The sequence below is a fragment of the Cajanus cajan genome, chromosome 8, assembly GCF_000230855.2.
Source record: "Cajanus cajan strain Asha chromosome 8, NIPB_CcT2T_4, whole genome shotgun sequence".
Lineage (NCBI taxonomy): Eukaryota > Viridiplantae > Streptophyta > Magnoliopsida > Fabales > Fabaceae > Cajanus > Cajanus cajan.
Window position 1 is genome coordinate 52,622,478 of NC_138524.1, and position 17,121 is coordinate 52,639,598.

Genomic DNA, 17,121 nt, shown 5'->3' on the forward strand with positions numbered 1-17,121 from the left:
ATTTTAAAGCTGATATGGGATTTTTCTCATTGAAGCATGAGTCAATAGATTGCATGAACAAATTTTTTTGCTGAATTATCGTATCAGAATATTTGATGTCTTAGTCTAACTATTATTGTTCATTATAAATGTTACTTGATTTAATGGTCATTTAATACATTTTAGAGGATGAAGGGGGTGTTGGTACAATTGAAGTTCCACCAAACGTTGGGCCTACTATTAAGGCAAATGCTGTCTCACAGATGGAGGCTGCAATGGCTGCATTATCAGCAGAGCTAAGCAAGCTACGAACAGGAAGGGCATCTCCAGGTGTATATTAATGCTATCACAATTGTTTATGGATCATCTGTGTCTTGAATCTTGATAGTTAGTACTCAGCGTGATAATGATGGGCACATCTGTACAGGAATGCTTGATCATATTATCGTTGAAACTAGTGGTTTGAAGATGCCTTTGAATCGGGTTGCTGTTGTTTCAGTCTTAGATCCAAAAACCTTGTCTGTTAATCCTTATGATCCAGAGGTATTTTATCTTGGGAGTTGGAAGTTTGATATTACTTATTTGTACAATGCTTAATACTAAACTGGTATTATACTTTTGCATATGACGTGGCTATCATCTGCAGACACTAAAACAATTAGAGAATGGAGAGTTGCTACGATACCCTCAAAGATAGTGAGGGTTTCAATACGTTCTTTTATGTAAATTTATAAAAATTAAAAAAAAATTAATTTAATTATAAAATAAATAATTTAAATTATATTTTAAAATAAAAAGTAAAATAAAATTATAGAGATTAAAATTATAAGATTTCAATAATCTTATAAAATATTAAAAAAGAAAAAAATTAATAAATAGTAGAAATAAAAAATTATTAAAATTACAATATAAAAATTTAAAAATTTAAGATAAAAGATAAAAATATACTCAAAAAATTATTAAAATTAAAATATAGAAAATAAATAAATAATTATAATAAAAATAAAATAAAAAATTGAGTGACTGTACCTGTACCAGTGGGTACTGTAGAAGTTTCCTAAAAATTTTCATTAACATTTGTAGGAAAAGAGAACACACCCCTTCTGACGCATTTTTGAAAGTAATTTTTTAATTAATTGAAATTTATTAGAAAATAAAAAAGTAGGTGAGTCTTACGTCTTTATTAAATGATTCTTGATTTTGTAATTTTAAATAATAAGAGGAGTGTTTTAGAATGTCTTAGCGTTTTTTTTAGGTAAATAGTATTTCTCATTAGTTTTATTAGAGTATTTTTTTAATTTATGTTCAAATTAATTATAACTTATAAAGATTTTTTTTTCTCTTTGAAGTGATTAAGAATTTTATTGAAATCTGTTTTTTGTTGTAGATTTTATTTTGTCATTGCTTGCTAGAAATTTATATTTTTGGTCAGTTACAATATTTCTTATCATGAGTGTATCAATCACAAATTTGATAAAAATTTAATTGAGTTTATGAAATATAATTTGTGCGCGCAAATACATATATATATATATATATATATATATATATATATATATATTGTTACATTAATAATTGATCATATATAATTTCAATCGAGTAATTTAGCTTAGCTTATCAGGTTTAAGGATGTGTTTTGTAAAGTTAGTATAATAGTTGAATTTAAAAGTTAGTTGAAAATTTACAAGTTATAAGTTAGGAGTTGAAAAATTCAGTAGTTATAAATTAAATAATTAAATTGAAAGTATTTAATAAAATTAATTGGTAAACTATTTGATAGATATAAAATGATATTGCAATGTGTTTGGATAAAGAATTTTAAAAATTTAAAGAACTTAAAATTCTTAGAATTAAATTATTTTGATTTTAATTTTCAATATTTTTTTAAAAATATTTTGTTTGAACAAGTTAATATGAAAATTTCAAATTTTAAATTTAGTTTGCATAGACAATTTAATTTTTTTATCATGGACAACGTAGCACCCCAGTTTTCATACTTTTTATGGAGGTTAATTTAGTAATTTTAATAAAATTTATTAAGGGTAATTTAGTAGCCCAGAACGGACCGTTCCCAAATTGGAACGGACCGTTCCAAACTACTAAAAAGACTTATTTTTGGTTGCCCAGAACGGGTCGTTCCCAGACTGGAATGGACCGTTCCAAACTATCAAAAAGGCCTATAATCCTAGTTGGGAACGACCCGTTCTGGTTTTAAGAACGGACCGTTTTAAACATGGACGTTATGTGTTAAAAAGCAACCCCAGAACGGGCCGTTCCAGTTTAGGAACGAGCCGTTCCAGAAGTGAATTTAAGACATGATGAAAGGATTCAGAACGGGCCGTTCCGGATTTGAAACGGGCCGTTCTGGCCACTCCTGAAATCTATAAATAGCAGACTCTGGCACTGCTTCTAGACACACTCTTTAAAGACCAAGGAGAACCAAGAGAAGGAGATCAAACACATTTTGCTCTAGCTTCGTTTTTTGCCTATCTAGGTAAGGGGGAGTGAGAAACCTCGCTCAGGGGTGTGAGAATAATTGTTGGGTAGTAGGATTGACCCCAATCCTTTGCCTGATGCATGCTTCTAGGAACAAGCAAAATATGAATGTTTTTTGTTTTGCTTTCTGAATGTCTCGTTGTGTTCCTTGTGTGATGTTGAGTGTAAAGATGTGTTTAATTTCAAAAGTAGATAAGTTTTGATAATTATTAGAGTGATCTATGGGTTCTTGAGAGAACCCTATGAGAAACAGACAAATTTGACTTTTTGATTTTTCTGTTATGTTCCTTGTTGAATGAGATGTATGAATATGTGATTAATTTTGAAAATAGATAAGTTTTGATATGAATTAGAGTGCTCTGTGAGTTCTTATAGAAAACCCTATGAAGTAAAATTAGGAATATAATGTTTGGATGATTTTGAGGAAATATATGTAAAATTGATGATGGCTTCATGTTTTGGATAATTACTTGGTATGATTTTTGTATATGACTACGAGAAGTTTCTTGCATGAGACTATGTGAACATGATGTGAGAATATGACAGGTGAACGCATGATCTGTGATATGATATTGTGAAATAATGTGACATGAGATATGACGAGATGTGATAAGTGAAATGTTAAGTCAATGAAATAGTGGGTATGTGACATGCATCATGTGCATTTATGATCTACTCTAGGTGTGTTGTTTAGGCCGCATACCGGTGATGTAAGAAGCTAACAAGGTGTACCTTAGGGTCACCGGTGATGTAACAAGCTAACAAGGTGTACCTTAGGGTCACCGATGATGTAACAAGCTAACAAGGTGTACCTTAGGGTCACTGGTGATGTAACAAGCTAACAAGGTGTACCTTGGGTCACCAATGATGAAATGATGAGAAATGTGATTATGAGACACGTGACTAACGTCACATGTATTTATGAGTCGAGTCCATGACATCATTACATGATAAATGAGTGTACATGTGATATTGATTATGTATGTGTATTGTTTATTTGTGATTGGTGCTTGTAACTTGTAATATGTTTGTTGTATATGTGTATCCTATCTACCCTTTATTTCTGCGCCTGAACTTGAGTGAGATGTTTCTCACTCCCTTGTTGTTATTTGTATGTGTTTAAATTGTGTTGCAGGTGATCATCAGCGTGGAGATGTTGTTGATAAGGCTTAGGCTTCAGTTGGACATGCTCTGATAAGATATGTGACATCGGGGCATAGCTAAGCTTAGTTTAGAATTTTATTTTTATTAACTATTTGAAAACTCAGTTTTATTTCTTGTAATTTCACTAACATGTTATTTGGATTAAGTTTATGAATGTGAACTCTTTACCCTTATGTGGTTGGAGATTTGGCTTTTAATGATGAAGAATTTTCTTTTTATAATTATTGTATATGTGTGTTGGGGTAGAGGGTTTTACAGACAAAATTGAATTAAAACAAAGACTTAAATATGTTTTTAGTCCCTCAAATTTAAAATAAATTTGATTTTTGGTTCCTCAAATTTAAAACGATTATTTTTAGTTGCTGTAATTTTCAAAAATCTTATTTTAGTCTCTTAAATCACCAATAACATATTTAAAAGTGCCAAATTAAGACGGTCATGTAATATTAATTGGATTTAATGTGGTGTTTTTACTAACAGAGACATCAATAGGTAGATTTTATGCAATAATATTTGATAATTTTCTTAACAAAATTTGAATATAAGGACTAAAAATTTGATAAAGTTCAATGTTGCACCTTTTTCTTAATATCTATTTGGATAAAATTTTTTATTAACACTTGTAGGAAAAGAGAACACACCTTCTGATGCATTTTTAAAAGTATTTTTTTTAATTAATCAAAATTTATTAGAAAATATAAAAGTAAGTATTTCTTTTATGTTTATTAAATAATTATTGATTTTGTAATTTTTAATAAATTTTAACCTATAAGAGGAGTGTTTTAGAATGTATTAGTTTTTCTTAGGTAAATAGTAGAAATACTCTCATTAGTTTTATTAGAATATATTTTTTAATTTATGTACAGGTTAATTATAACTTATAAAGATTATTTATTTATTTTTTTTTCTCTTTGAAGTGATTACGAATTTTATTGAAATCTGTCTTTTGTTGTAGATTTTATTTTGTCATAACTCGCTAGAAATTTATATTTTTTGATCAATTACAATGTTTCTTATCATGAGTGTATCAATCACAAATTTGATGAAAATTTAATTGGGTTTATGAAATCTAATTTGTGTATATATTTTTTTGTTATATTAATAATTGATTATATATAGTTTCGGTGGGGTAATTTAGCTTGGCTTACCAAGTTTAAGGATGTGTTTTGTAAAATTAGTATAATAGTTGAATTTATTAGTTGACAATTTACGAGCTATAAGATAGAAGTTGAAAAATTCAGTAGTTATAAATTAAATAATTAAATTGAAAGTATTTGATAAAATTAATTGATAAACTATTTGATAAATGTAAAATGACATTACAATGTGTTTGGATAAAGAATTTTAAAAATTTAAAAAACTTGAAACTTTTAGAATTTAAAATTATTTTGATTTTAATTTTCTTCATTTTTTTAAATATGTTGTTTGAACAAGTTAATACACATTTTTGAAGTTTTAAATTTAGTTTGGATAGGCAATTTAATTTTCATCATGGATAAAATTGAATTAAAGTAAATATATATTAAAATTTTAAGATATAATTTATAAAATTAAATATTTACCAATTTCACAGAGATGTTTTTTTTCTTCTTGAATTCACAAAGAAATCTTTCCAAGAAGATCACACAGATCAAAATAGATCACAAAATTTTGCTCAAAATCACTTGCTTGCATTTTTGTATGTGAAAATCAATTTTATAAAGTTTTCAGTCCTAGATAATCGATTATTTCAATAGATAACCGATTATTTTGTTCTTAGCAATTCTGTAAATCACTCAAGAACAAAATAATTAATTATTTCACAGGATAATGGATTATTTCAGAGAGCACTTTATGGAAAATCGATTATTTCAACATAATCGATTATTACATCAACGTTTTTAAAACAGAGCAAATAATCAATTATTGTTAATGAATAATCAATCATTTTGAGTTGATTCTCAAAATTCGATTTTAAACATTCAGAAACTTTCCAAGTTATGCTCTATCATCATTATATTAATTTTAAGGCAATTAAGATAAGGATTTGATACATTACAAAGCATAAACTAACATAAACATGCATAAGACAAAACAATCAAGCAATTACTACTCATAAACTACTCTATTACAATTTAAACATTCAAATAGCTCATGATCTTCAATCTTGTCCTTTGTAATCATCAAAATATTTCAGAAGTTGATTCACCATCCATGAATCTCAACAATAACCTTTACTTTTTGTCGTCGCAACTTCGTTTGTGGAATGACAACTATTGACATGACGAGCTCACTTATTTCACCATCCAATGCTGAATTATTACATTTCATGGAAGCCATGTCAAGACATGATGAAGAAGCCCTAATAGTCCTTTGTCGACAATGTGAGACCAATCAAGCACATTACAAAGCTGATCATGAATATTACTAATAGAAACTCTAGGCTCTATACTAAGAGAATAATGACATTCCTTCAAGAACCAATATCTTAACAACAGAGGAGTACATGACCTCCAAATCGACTTGAGACACTTATGTCGTGTAAAACATCCTATTTATTATAAAGGGGATACATTTTAATAATCATCCTTTCGGTCTCCACTTTTTAGTGGATCTTTATACCCCTTGAATGTAAAAAAAAAAAAAAAAAACCTTTTATGTCTTCTACAACTTCTAATATTTGTCTATATATAATTATTAGAGACATGAAGTACTTCGGCCCCTCTAGTATATATAAGTGAAATAAAAAAAAATATATAAGAAATTTCAAATTCTCACTTTATAAGGAATTTTAACAAAATGCTTGAATTTCAAATTCTTTATAAAATTTTCATCCAAACAAAGTATTTTACACTAAAGCATTTGAAATGTTTTAAAAATTGAATTACTATTTGATAAATGTAAAATGACATTACAATGTGTTTGGATAAAAATTTTTAAAAATTTAAAGAACTTGAAATTATTAGAATTTAAATTATTTTGATTTTAATTTTCATTATTTTTTAAAATATTTTGTTTGGACAAGTTAATACAAGTTTTAATTTTCATTATTTGGATAGGTAATTTAATTTTCACCATGGATAAAATTGAATTTAAATAAATATACATTGAAATTTTAAGATTTAATTTTATAAAATTAAATATTAAATAATTTTTAAATATTTAATAGTTTTATTTAAAATAATATTAGATAGTATTTAATAATTTTAAAAATAATTTTGGTAAAATAAAGAGAAACTAAAACTTTATAAGTTTTAAATTACTTCAATTAATGCTAGTTAAAGTTATTTGGATTATTTAGTAAGTGGAAGTAACATTTAAAATTTCTTATTTGATAAAACTTTTCTACTTAGGGATAATAAGAGGAAACATTATTCAATATTTTTAAATATTGAAAATTAAACTTTGGATATTGACAATGATCATTCTTTTTTTAAGTGAATAGGATTTTTTTTTCTAGCTATCTAAATAATGTTTCTAAGAATGATAATGATCATTACATGTATGATAATAAATTTAGTTGGAATAATAACATTAATAGTTGCAATGATAGTTATCTTCATTCTCAAATATGTATTGATAGTTTTATTTTAAGTGATAGTTACAAATACAATGATAGTTATTTTTATAGTTACATTTTTGGTAAAGACAGGAATTATAGTGAAAGTGAGAACATTCTAGTTCTTGTATAACAACTAGGATGAATGATAAAAATGATAATAATTCTACAATAGGTAAAAGTTCTAATAATCTCAATGAAAGTAAAAAAAAATATAAGCATTTGTGGATTGAATACAAAAATTGTTATGGATTAAATTATGAAATTTTTTTGAAATCTAAAATTAATATTTGTGAATATTGTTGATATCATTTAAAAATGGGGAAGTTCTTATAAAATTGAACTTTTGATTGATCTAGGTACTTGAAATACTATGGATGAAGACACAATATCTCAGGATCTCATTGAATTTCATTCAAAAGAGGAACCTTACAAAGATTATATTGATTTTTATAAAAGAAAAATGAGATTAATTGAGACTGGTCAAACCTATATCAATTGGAATTATGGATTTTCAGTTCATGGGAGGTAGTATGGGATCCATAGTAGGTGAGAAAATCACCCATTTGATAGAATATGCTACCAATCAACTTTTACCTCTTATTCTAGTATGTGTGTCTTGGGGGCACTTATGCAAGAAGGAGGTTTGAGCTTGATGCAAATGGCTAAAATCTCTTAAGCTTTATATGATTATCAAACAAATAAAAATTATTCTAAGTAAAGGCATTTGCATCTACTACTATTGGAGGGGTGACAACTAGTTTTGACATGTTGGGGATGTTATTATTATCAACTAAATGCTTATATTGTATTTGCAAGTAAAAGAGTAATTGAACAAATATTGAATAAAGTAGTATCCAAAGGTTCACAAGTAGCTAAATATTTATTCCAGAAAGGGCTTATTTGATTCAATTGTATTGTGTTATCTTTAAAAGGATGTTTTGAGTGAGTTATTTTAATTCCGTAATTTGTTTTGTTTGACTAAAAAATAAGGCATAGCCAAAAAAATTATTTTTCAGTCAAAGAAAAGAAATTATAAAAAAATATGTAAAAAGTGAAAACATACATGATCAAAGTATTAAAAGAATAAACAAAGGATGTATTATGATACATATGTTTGTTTCATTTAGAAATGGAAGGTAAAATGAAATAAATTCATTTATTTAGTTCAACATATATAGCTAATTATATAATACGTACATATCTATCTATATCGGAATTATAGTGATTATATACTATCTTTATAACAATATAAATAAGAAGAAAAATAGAAAATAACAATATTTATTTTATGAGGTACAAATAGTAAATCGAAGTACCTATTTTATGATAAGCTTTCCTTCTATTTTTGTTCCTTTAGTGGGCCTAATTTTTGTGACAATTGCAATGACTTCTTTATTTCTTCATGTTAAAAAAAAACGAAGATTTTTTTAGATATAGTAAGTAGGGACACATCTCATATATCAACTTAATTGCATTTCTTAACTAAGTTGTCTAAGGTTTGAATCCTGACTTTAAATATAAATTTTTAGTAATGGATACTTTATACCAATATTATAATTATAAATAAAAAAATAAAAAATCAACCTATTAAAACAAAGTCAAAATGATATTTCTTATAGCGTAATTAAATACTCTTTGATCTATATCTAAATTAGAATAATTATCTTGAACGAAAGGACTTTTAAAAGTTTTTTGATATATATTTTTATCAATGAATTTTTTAAAAAAAATTATTTTAACCTCTTATATCTTGTTGTCTATTTGTTAATTTTATTTTCAATTAAATTTTCATATTTTAAAATAAATTATTTATCATAAATTTAAGATATAATTTATACCATAAAAATATTTATTTTTACATATTTTAATTATATATATATATATATATATATATATATATATATATATATATATATATCATGTGCCTTGGGAAGAAAGACGGACTTATCTTATACTATAATTCGATAGAGAAAGGGTTATTTTTAATAAATTTCTTTTAATAATTTTTAAAAGTTCTCTTACATTAACTTTTTAAAAAAATTATTTTTTAATGTATACATAAATTACTTTTTTTTATGACATTATGCATACATTAATTTTAGTTTATAAAGAAATTTATTTTATCTTTTTTTTTTTTCCTTCTATTTGCTTGTCTTATAACTCATTCCAACTCAAAGTAAATTGTTGCATTAGTTGATTTTGATATTTTCCATTTTTCTAAAAAATTAATGGATATATGAAAATTGGTTACAATTACCAGGGTTAATTAAAACTATTTTGCAACTACAGTTAACAAAAAAAATTATTTTGTAACTGTAATGTTCATATAGAAACTTCAAATCTATTATGACTGATTTTAAAATTGAGTAAAACTATTGGTGCAATTGAATGATTAAGTCAAGATTTAATGACCTTGGAGACAAACAGTTTACGTAAATTGTCATGGACTTTCTCGCTAAACTCATTCTAAATGAAGTGCTTGAATATGATATTTTTTCAATTGATGTCACTATATAGGTAGATGGGACACAAGGGAGAAAACGTTTAAAGTTTACATTGGATACATCAGAGACAAATTATGTGAAATCCATTAGGGGATTGGATGCTTAAGAGTGTAATAATTTAGGACGGATTTTACGATTGATGATAAGAAAAAATTATAAGAATAAAGTAATGAGTGACAGTGTCCAATCATCAAACTGTAATTTGTAATCCTGAAAAATAAACAACTTAACTTAAGGCATGTGAAGACACTCTTCTAAGATACTTATATGCATTGTAAGTCTAGAATACAACAAGAACTTCTCAATATAAACCGAGATATGAAAATTAAGAAGTCAATTGACTTTGAGCCAGGAATTAAAAGTAGGGGTGGGCATGGATCAGTTTTTTTAAAAAACCGATCCAAACCGAACCGATCCGTTTTTAAATGGATTAATTTATTGGATTCCGATCCAATCTAGTTTACTGATCTAATTTTGAACTGGACCTAATTAATGGATCGGTTTCGAACCAGTTTTGATCCAAATTTATGGATTAATCCATTTTTAAAATGGATTGGATAAAAACCGGTTTTTTTAAAACCATTTTTTAACCATATTTTTTTTACTAATTTTTTAAACCAGATTTTTTAAGGCAGTTTTTTAACCCAATTTTTTAAATCATATTTTTTTTACCAAATTTTTTTAACCCAATATATTTCAGGATTCCTACTATCTCTCGGCACCCATGGATTTTTTTCTAGAGCAGTACCTGAAATTGAAAGCTCACCAAAAATTAATTATTTAAAATTCTAAGAATTAAATTAAAGAGAAAGCAAAAGAGAAGGTATTTACAAATTTAGGAAATAAGGTTTATGCAAAGAAACAAATGCACTAGCCACCACCAGCAGTCCAGCACCAACAACCAAAGAGGCAGAGAATGCATAGTGATTTTATTCGCGAGAATCGCAACTTACAAAATGCCAAGACTCCAACGCGACTCCGTTTCACATTTCGCAATTCACCGCGTAATCAGGAGAGCATAGGAGAGGCGCGTACTGTGTGTAGTGTGTAGTGCGCATAGGAAAGCAGTCGGGATTGGCGAAAAATTTAAAACAGATTTTTTTAAGGGGTTTTATCCGATCTGCTTTAAATAAACCGGTTCGGTTAAATGATTTTTTAAAAACTGGTTTGGTTTGAATATTTTTAATTTGGATCAGTTATTTGCTGGATCAGTTTGATTCAATTTTGAATGGTTCGGTTCGGTTCAATTTTTTTGCACACTCCTAATTAAAAGAGAGCAAGAGTAAGAATTAAAGTGTGGTATGTGAAAATTGGGTAAGTAGAAAGTTAATTATATATGTAATAGAAACAAACCACCCTCGAAGATAAACTTCCCTTATATTTACTAGAAAAAAAGTAGCAATTTGAATCTTAGCCAAGCAAAATGCACAAGTCTAGGTTGTAAACTCCTAATCGCAAAGAGAAGGTTGGACAGAGTCCAAACAGGTAGGGTTTTGTCTTCCAAATTGAACAGAGTCATGTTGAACAAATATTGTAGCTTACATGATTGAATGCTTTGCTTCAGATCATTTATCCCAGAAAGGTCCAATATCATTAAGTGGCAATATCTACATTCAAAACACCAAAAGATTAGGGGAAGGCGACAAGGAAAAAGGAGGGAAATGTTGTTAGTCATCATATCATACACAAACTTACCTTCCAAAACATCTTGCCCTCAATAAGGCCATAAGGAACAGGCCCAAAAGTTCTTGAATCACGGCTATTATACTTGTTATCTCCCTCTAGCCAAACGCCACCCTTTGGAACCTGTAGAGGGACGACATACTTAGACCAAAAAATCCCCAAAACACATTCAACAATGGAAAAATGTAAAAAATCTCTAGACCAAAAGCTATCAAATATCAAGCCCATTCTTAACGTGAAGACGCATGGATGCTCCTTACCAGTCATCCCCAAAAAACAAAGTGACTTCAAAATACTAGGAAAGCAAAACCCATAATCAAAATGATCACAAAAATTGTGAGTTTAATTTTTCTAAGAAATTGACCATACCACAGTTGTCTCAGGCTTATCATTGTTCTCAGGATCTGAAATGTATGTAACACTATCACCCTCCAATCCAACCACACGTTTTGTCAAGAAGCGTCTAGGGTCTTGAGGATCACGCAAGCCTACAATATCTCCACAAGCAACTTTACCAAACCGGGTTGAGATCTTTTCAAATAAGAACAGATTTGGTCTCAGTTCGATTGTAGGAAGCATGCTAGGACCAGCTGTCTGCAGCATTAGAAGTGATTACTTTTTAATAATAGATTAGAGTTTAAGGCAGGTTGGCATAGAAATCATGCTTACCACACCAAGGCAGATCACATAGGTGCTGGTAATGTGTAGAAAACAAAAGAGCTTAGAAACAGCGATAGCTTTTTCCCATGCTACTTTGATAATTGGCACAAATGGCCCCAGGTTTCTGAATATCATCGCTGCCCTTGTCCTCTGCAGGTAAAAATCCCAAATATTGTTATGTGTGAAAAACAAGTGCTCAGTACATCATTAGCAACCAAACACGTGTCAGATGTGAGTGTTGAGGGAAAGCTGAAAGCATGGTGTTGCAACTTCCGGAAGCAATCAGATATGTAAAGACGGTTAGAAGATGGCACTGTGGACCCGAAGAGAGAACATGTAACTGCTTGTGACAAAAGGTAGACAACTTGTGAACTAAACACAGATCAGTCATGTAAAGCCCCCAATAACCTCAGATGTAACTGGAACCATCCCTGAGGTCCACGAGACAGAAAGATAGACCAAGACTAGTAATTGAAATAGACAGTAAAATTATGTGCTAGAAGTACATGCACTAAACCGATTCAAATCAGAGTCACAACCAAATGAGTCTTTAAGTTTCTTTGTTTCTCACAAACATACCAAACTTTCCGAGGCTCACTACTATTTTTAAACAAACCAGAACCTCAAGTTTCAATCAGAGTAGAAATTTCTGTCAATGATGGAAGGCATGGAAATATAGTATACATGCTAGAAAATAGACAAAAAAAAATCTTAATAAGTGTTATTGATGACAGACCGGTATCAGAAAATTAATCAATTTCATCTCTTTAATTCAGTTTCATAACAGCTCTGGTGCTATTGCACCATTCAAAATGCTACTCAATGGAAGATCAATTGCATTAGATCAATTGTGCAGCTGTATGTACTATCATGCATTAGCAACAGGAATTCTCTAACAATAATAGATGATTTTATTATTACTTAGTATTTATTTTTATATTTCTTTAAAATTATTAACTTTTTAACTTTACATGCCAAGTTGACAATTAATTAACTGACCCATTATATATTTTCAATACAAACTTGGCAGAAGAACCTAATCAAATACAGAGCTTACTTGAAATCAAACATAAGAGACATTTCATCAAACACTTAATAAGTGACTGAGCAAAATTACTAAAAAAAATAAAGGCTTCCATTGTAGTAAACGGAAAAATTACCAGAAAAGAAATAGAGGTCCTATTCAAAGGCTTTAATTCTATTTAAACCCAAACTTATAACATGGGACTACTAATAATGATGATTGATGAGTATTGACCACAACCCGCTAACTCAAAGTATTATTCAAAACAATGAAAGCTTTTCAAGTCCAGAGACATACTTTCCTTGTACTAAACGGGAAGGAGTCTATCTTGAAATTAATAAAACTGTAATACAAATGCATATCCTTAAAGCGTGACTTCAGACTTCGTTGCACCCATTGTATGAGAAATGACGTTTGCAGGAAAAAACGGAGGAGAACACTGAGATTTGTTAAATTACAAACTGTAATACAAATGCTTATCCTTAAAGCGTGGCTTATGATCTTATCAGTAATAACTAACAATACATTTCACCTTCCAGAAATCCCAACTCAGAAACTTGTGTGCGAGAGTTCAAGCGTGTGTCCATGATTGAGAACATACATCAAACAGTTTGTGATCAATATCAAACATAACTAATTTGCACAACAGGCAATTATTAGCTATAAGATTATGAATGAACCATGAATTTATCCCTAGTAGTTCATATTGGGGGCTTAAGTATGCGGTAATTAGTTAGGAGTTGCACTGATTGTTATTGAGAATTAAGATGACACAAATGAAACTAGTGAAAAGCATTGGAGGAAGAAAATTCGAAATTAGTTACCTACCTCTAATAAGCAAACTCTACTTTCAGTTTTCTACTTGGCGTTGGCCAGCGGGTGTGTGAAAATGTTCTCTTTGCTACGAGTATATAATAATTGATAAGCAAATAAATAGTGGAGATTATGGCTTAAAATCCAGAATAAATTTAAAAATTTAAAAAAAATTGAAATAAATTATTTAAAAAATAATTTATCAAAATAAATAGTATTTACCACGTGTATGCTTACAAAATGTCACAGCTTTGATGTCTTCCATGTATGAAATTTTTTTTTGAAGAAAACATCACAAAATTTGACGTTTTATGTGTGAAATTATATGAAGGAAACGTGAGGATATGTGACGTTTTGTGTATGAAGGAAAAGCATCACCTTGTGTGACGTCTTGTGGATCGAGAGGCCGGTTTGCATGAGCCTAAACACATTTTACATGCCATATTCTATACTTCAATCCCATCCTGTGAAGGCCTGTGATGTTTCAATCCCTAACCAAAATAATTAACACCATACAAACAAAAATTTTAACACTTCATTTTAATTAACAAAAAAATTAATTTTATATTATTTAAATTTTATAACACAAAACAAAATTACTTGTATTTCTAAAAATTTTAAAATAAATCTAAACTCCTACAAATTTTAATTATCAACAATATTAACAAATATTTCATGTAAACAAATTTATAATCTAAAAATATAAATGCAAAAAAATACATTTTTCTATGTAAAAAAATTTATATAAAAGACGTCAACCCCTATGACGACTTTTATGTAAATTTTGTCAACTCGTAAAACGTCAACCTTCTTGACATTTTTCTTTTACACGTAACCATCTACGTGGTCAAAATAATTTATTTTGATAATTTTTTATTTAATTTATTTTAGTAATTTTTATTTTTTTATTTATTATGGCCAAAAAGTCAACTTTACCATCGTAATGCCTCACCCATTAAATTTTCTATTTTTTACTTATATATATATATATATATATATATATTTTATTTATCTTATTTTTAAAATTTATTTTGATCTTTTATTTTTTAAAATAATCATTTTAATTTTTTATCTCCTAAATTTAGGTCAATTTATTTCTTTAAAATAAATTTCTGACTAATTTAAGAATTGAAATTTGTTTCATATGATTCATTATATAAAAAATATTGAATACAATTAAGTTAAACCAAATATATTATAAAAGTTGAGAAAATAAAATTTTTAAAAAATATAATTTCATATTATTTTCTAGTTGTTCATAGGATATAATTTTACTCAATTTTCACTGTATTTATATCCCTTTTGGATCAAAATGTAAATTTCATTTCATAATTTTTATATAGGTGAATTTCTTGTTATAAGTTTCATGTTTTGAATTAATCAAAAAATGATTTAAAATTATGTTACAAAATAAAAAATCATCATTGTTTTAAAATGTCCAAATTGATTCAACTAAAAAAGATAAAAGATTAAAATGAACATTTTAATAAATAAAAGACCAAAAGTAGAATTTAATTTTTTTCGTAAACAAAATTTTACCAAGTAAAAGAGTAAAAATATTGGGTTATCTCTAAGCAAGTGTTTTTTTTTAATATCACTAATTGACATACAAAGTGCCCTTCAAGATTTGATAACTAAATTTATTCAGTAAACTTTATCTCAAGATATGGTCTAAGCCTTTGTCCATTGACTATTTAGTTTCTCTTATTAGTAGGATCTTCCTTTTCTATGGATCCAAAATAATTGAGTGATCACAAATGTTCCACTCCATTTGGACTTCAACTTTCCTAGAGAGAGTTTTCAGTCAAGAGTTGTATAAGAACACTTGTTCTTTATATTGGAAGTTGCTCTTAATTAAATGCATATCATAAAAACACTAAGCTTTTTCTTAATAGTTCTATGATGACTTAGCATTGAGCCTCATCTCTTTTAACTCCATTAGCTACTACTTCTTCCTTTCTGAGTTTCTGTATACTTTAAAGGATAAAAAATTAAAGAATTTCAAGATCTAGTAAGCCTTATACTTTAACTCAATAAGTAAGTAACACACCTTTCCATACAAAAATTGGAAAATAGATGTGTTACCCATCTCGGTCAAGCCAGGTTGACTGCCTCCAACCTACCCATGTTACCTTGGTGAAGTCGAGTTAACCTCCTCCAGTTCACTCATATTTGGCCCATTGCCCATTATTATGCAATACAACTCTAAGAAGTTAATCCTTAACAATTTGTAAGATATCTTAGCATGAATTGTTAGGTCAGACGAAACAATTCTCAACAAGGTTTTGAATGAGACAAATATAATATATGTTGTTATTTCTAACGTGTGTTAGTGTTTCAAAAAAATATAAGTACAGGCAAAATGAAGAACAAGTATGTGCATGTGCCAAGAGAAAGGAAGAAAAGCTTCAAGCCAGACGAAAAGATAGCAAATACAAGACGAGGCGTACTACTAGTCGAAGTCTTGAAGTATCAATTAAGGCAAAGCAAAATTTCAAAGCTTTAGACAATACAGACCAAAGACGAAAGCTTCAAGTATTAGATGAAGATGAGTTAAGCCAAAGCCAAATGATAGACAAAATGAAATGATAGATGGAATATGAAATGTGCGCCAGAAGATAATGAATCAAATATCAGACAAAAGTGTGTCAAGGATAACCTAGAGCGCAACATAAGAACTCAGACGAAGATTGGTCAAAGATCAGAAGAAAGTCAACTAAATATTAGATGAAGGACAACACAAAATGTAAAGTATTCCAGACAGAAACAAAGTTTGTCCATTCACAATGTTGACCAGACCAAACAAAGTCAAAGCATTAAGGATAAATGCTCAGACGAAGATTGCAACTTAAGATGCAAATGGACTACCAGACGCAGACGATGACTACCATGAAAGCATTTGAAGAATCAAGTCTCAAGGGACAACCCAGGCATCGTCTACAATCATACGAAAGCTCTCAACATGATCGCATGATTAAAGAAAGAAAAGAAGAAGAAGAAAAGCACGCAAAAGTAAAAGCATGCATGTATCATAAAAAGTACATTACTTTTTCAGATAAGGATAATGCTTCTGCAGCTACGATGACTGGAAAAGGACAAAAAGTTCTTAGTTCTCAACTAAAGTCAGACACAATAGCTAACAAAATGAAGAAGACTTCACTCAATGTCTATAAATAGGAAGTAACATTTAATGCAAGATCTTGAGCACTAAATAAAAGATCTAACTAGTCATGAACGACTACATTCTGCTTCAACGA

At 28.5% G+C, this 17,121-nt stretch overlaps 1 protein-coding gene and 1 pseudogene across 1 annotated transcript; one reads left to right on the top strand and one right to left on the bottom strand.

Annotated features, from left to right (window-relative positions):
- Positions 1-5,899: 5,899 nt before the first annotated feature.
- On the top strand, positions 5,900-9,075 carry LOC145950535 (acetyl-coenzyme A carboxylase carboxyl transferase subunit beta, chloroplastic pseudogene; annotated as a pseudogene).
- A 1,969-nt stretch (positions 9,076-11,044) lies between these two features.
- LOC109790933 (mitochondrial ATP-independent inner membrane protease subunit 1b) lies at positions 11,045-12,339 on the bottom strand. Its single transcript, XM_020350186.2, has 4 exons — positions 12,037-12,339; positions 11,737-11,961; positions 11,380-11,490; positions 11,045-11,291 (listed from the first exon to the last, which is right to left on the bottom strand). Exons 1-4 carry the CDS (start codon positions 12,160-12,162, stop codon positions 11,250-11,252), a joined length of 504 nt encoding a protein of 167 aa, XP_020205775.2. The 5' UTR covers positions 12,163-12,339; the 3' UTR covers positions 11,045-11,249.
- Between the last annotated feature and the right edge of the window lie 4,782 nt (positions 12,340-17,121).

Coding starts and splice junctions, on each gene's coding strand:
- LOC109790933 (XM_020350186.2), bottom strand. CDS start 12,162: ATGATATTCAGAAACCTGGGGCCATTTGTGCCAATTATCAAAGTAGCA. Junction 11,491..11,736: donor ATAAGCCTGAGACAACTGTG/GTATGGTCAATT, acceptor GTCCCTCTACAG/GTTCCAAAGGGTGGCGTTTG. Junction 11,292..11,379: donor AGGGCAAGATGTTTTGGAAG/GTAAGTTTGTGT, acceptor TTTTGAATGTAG/ATATTGCCACTTAATGATAT.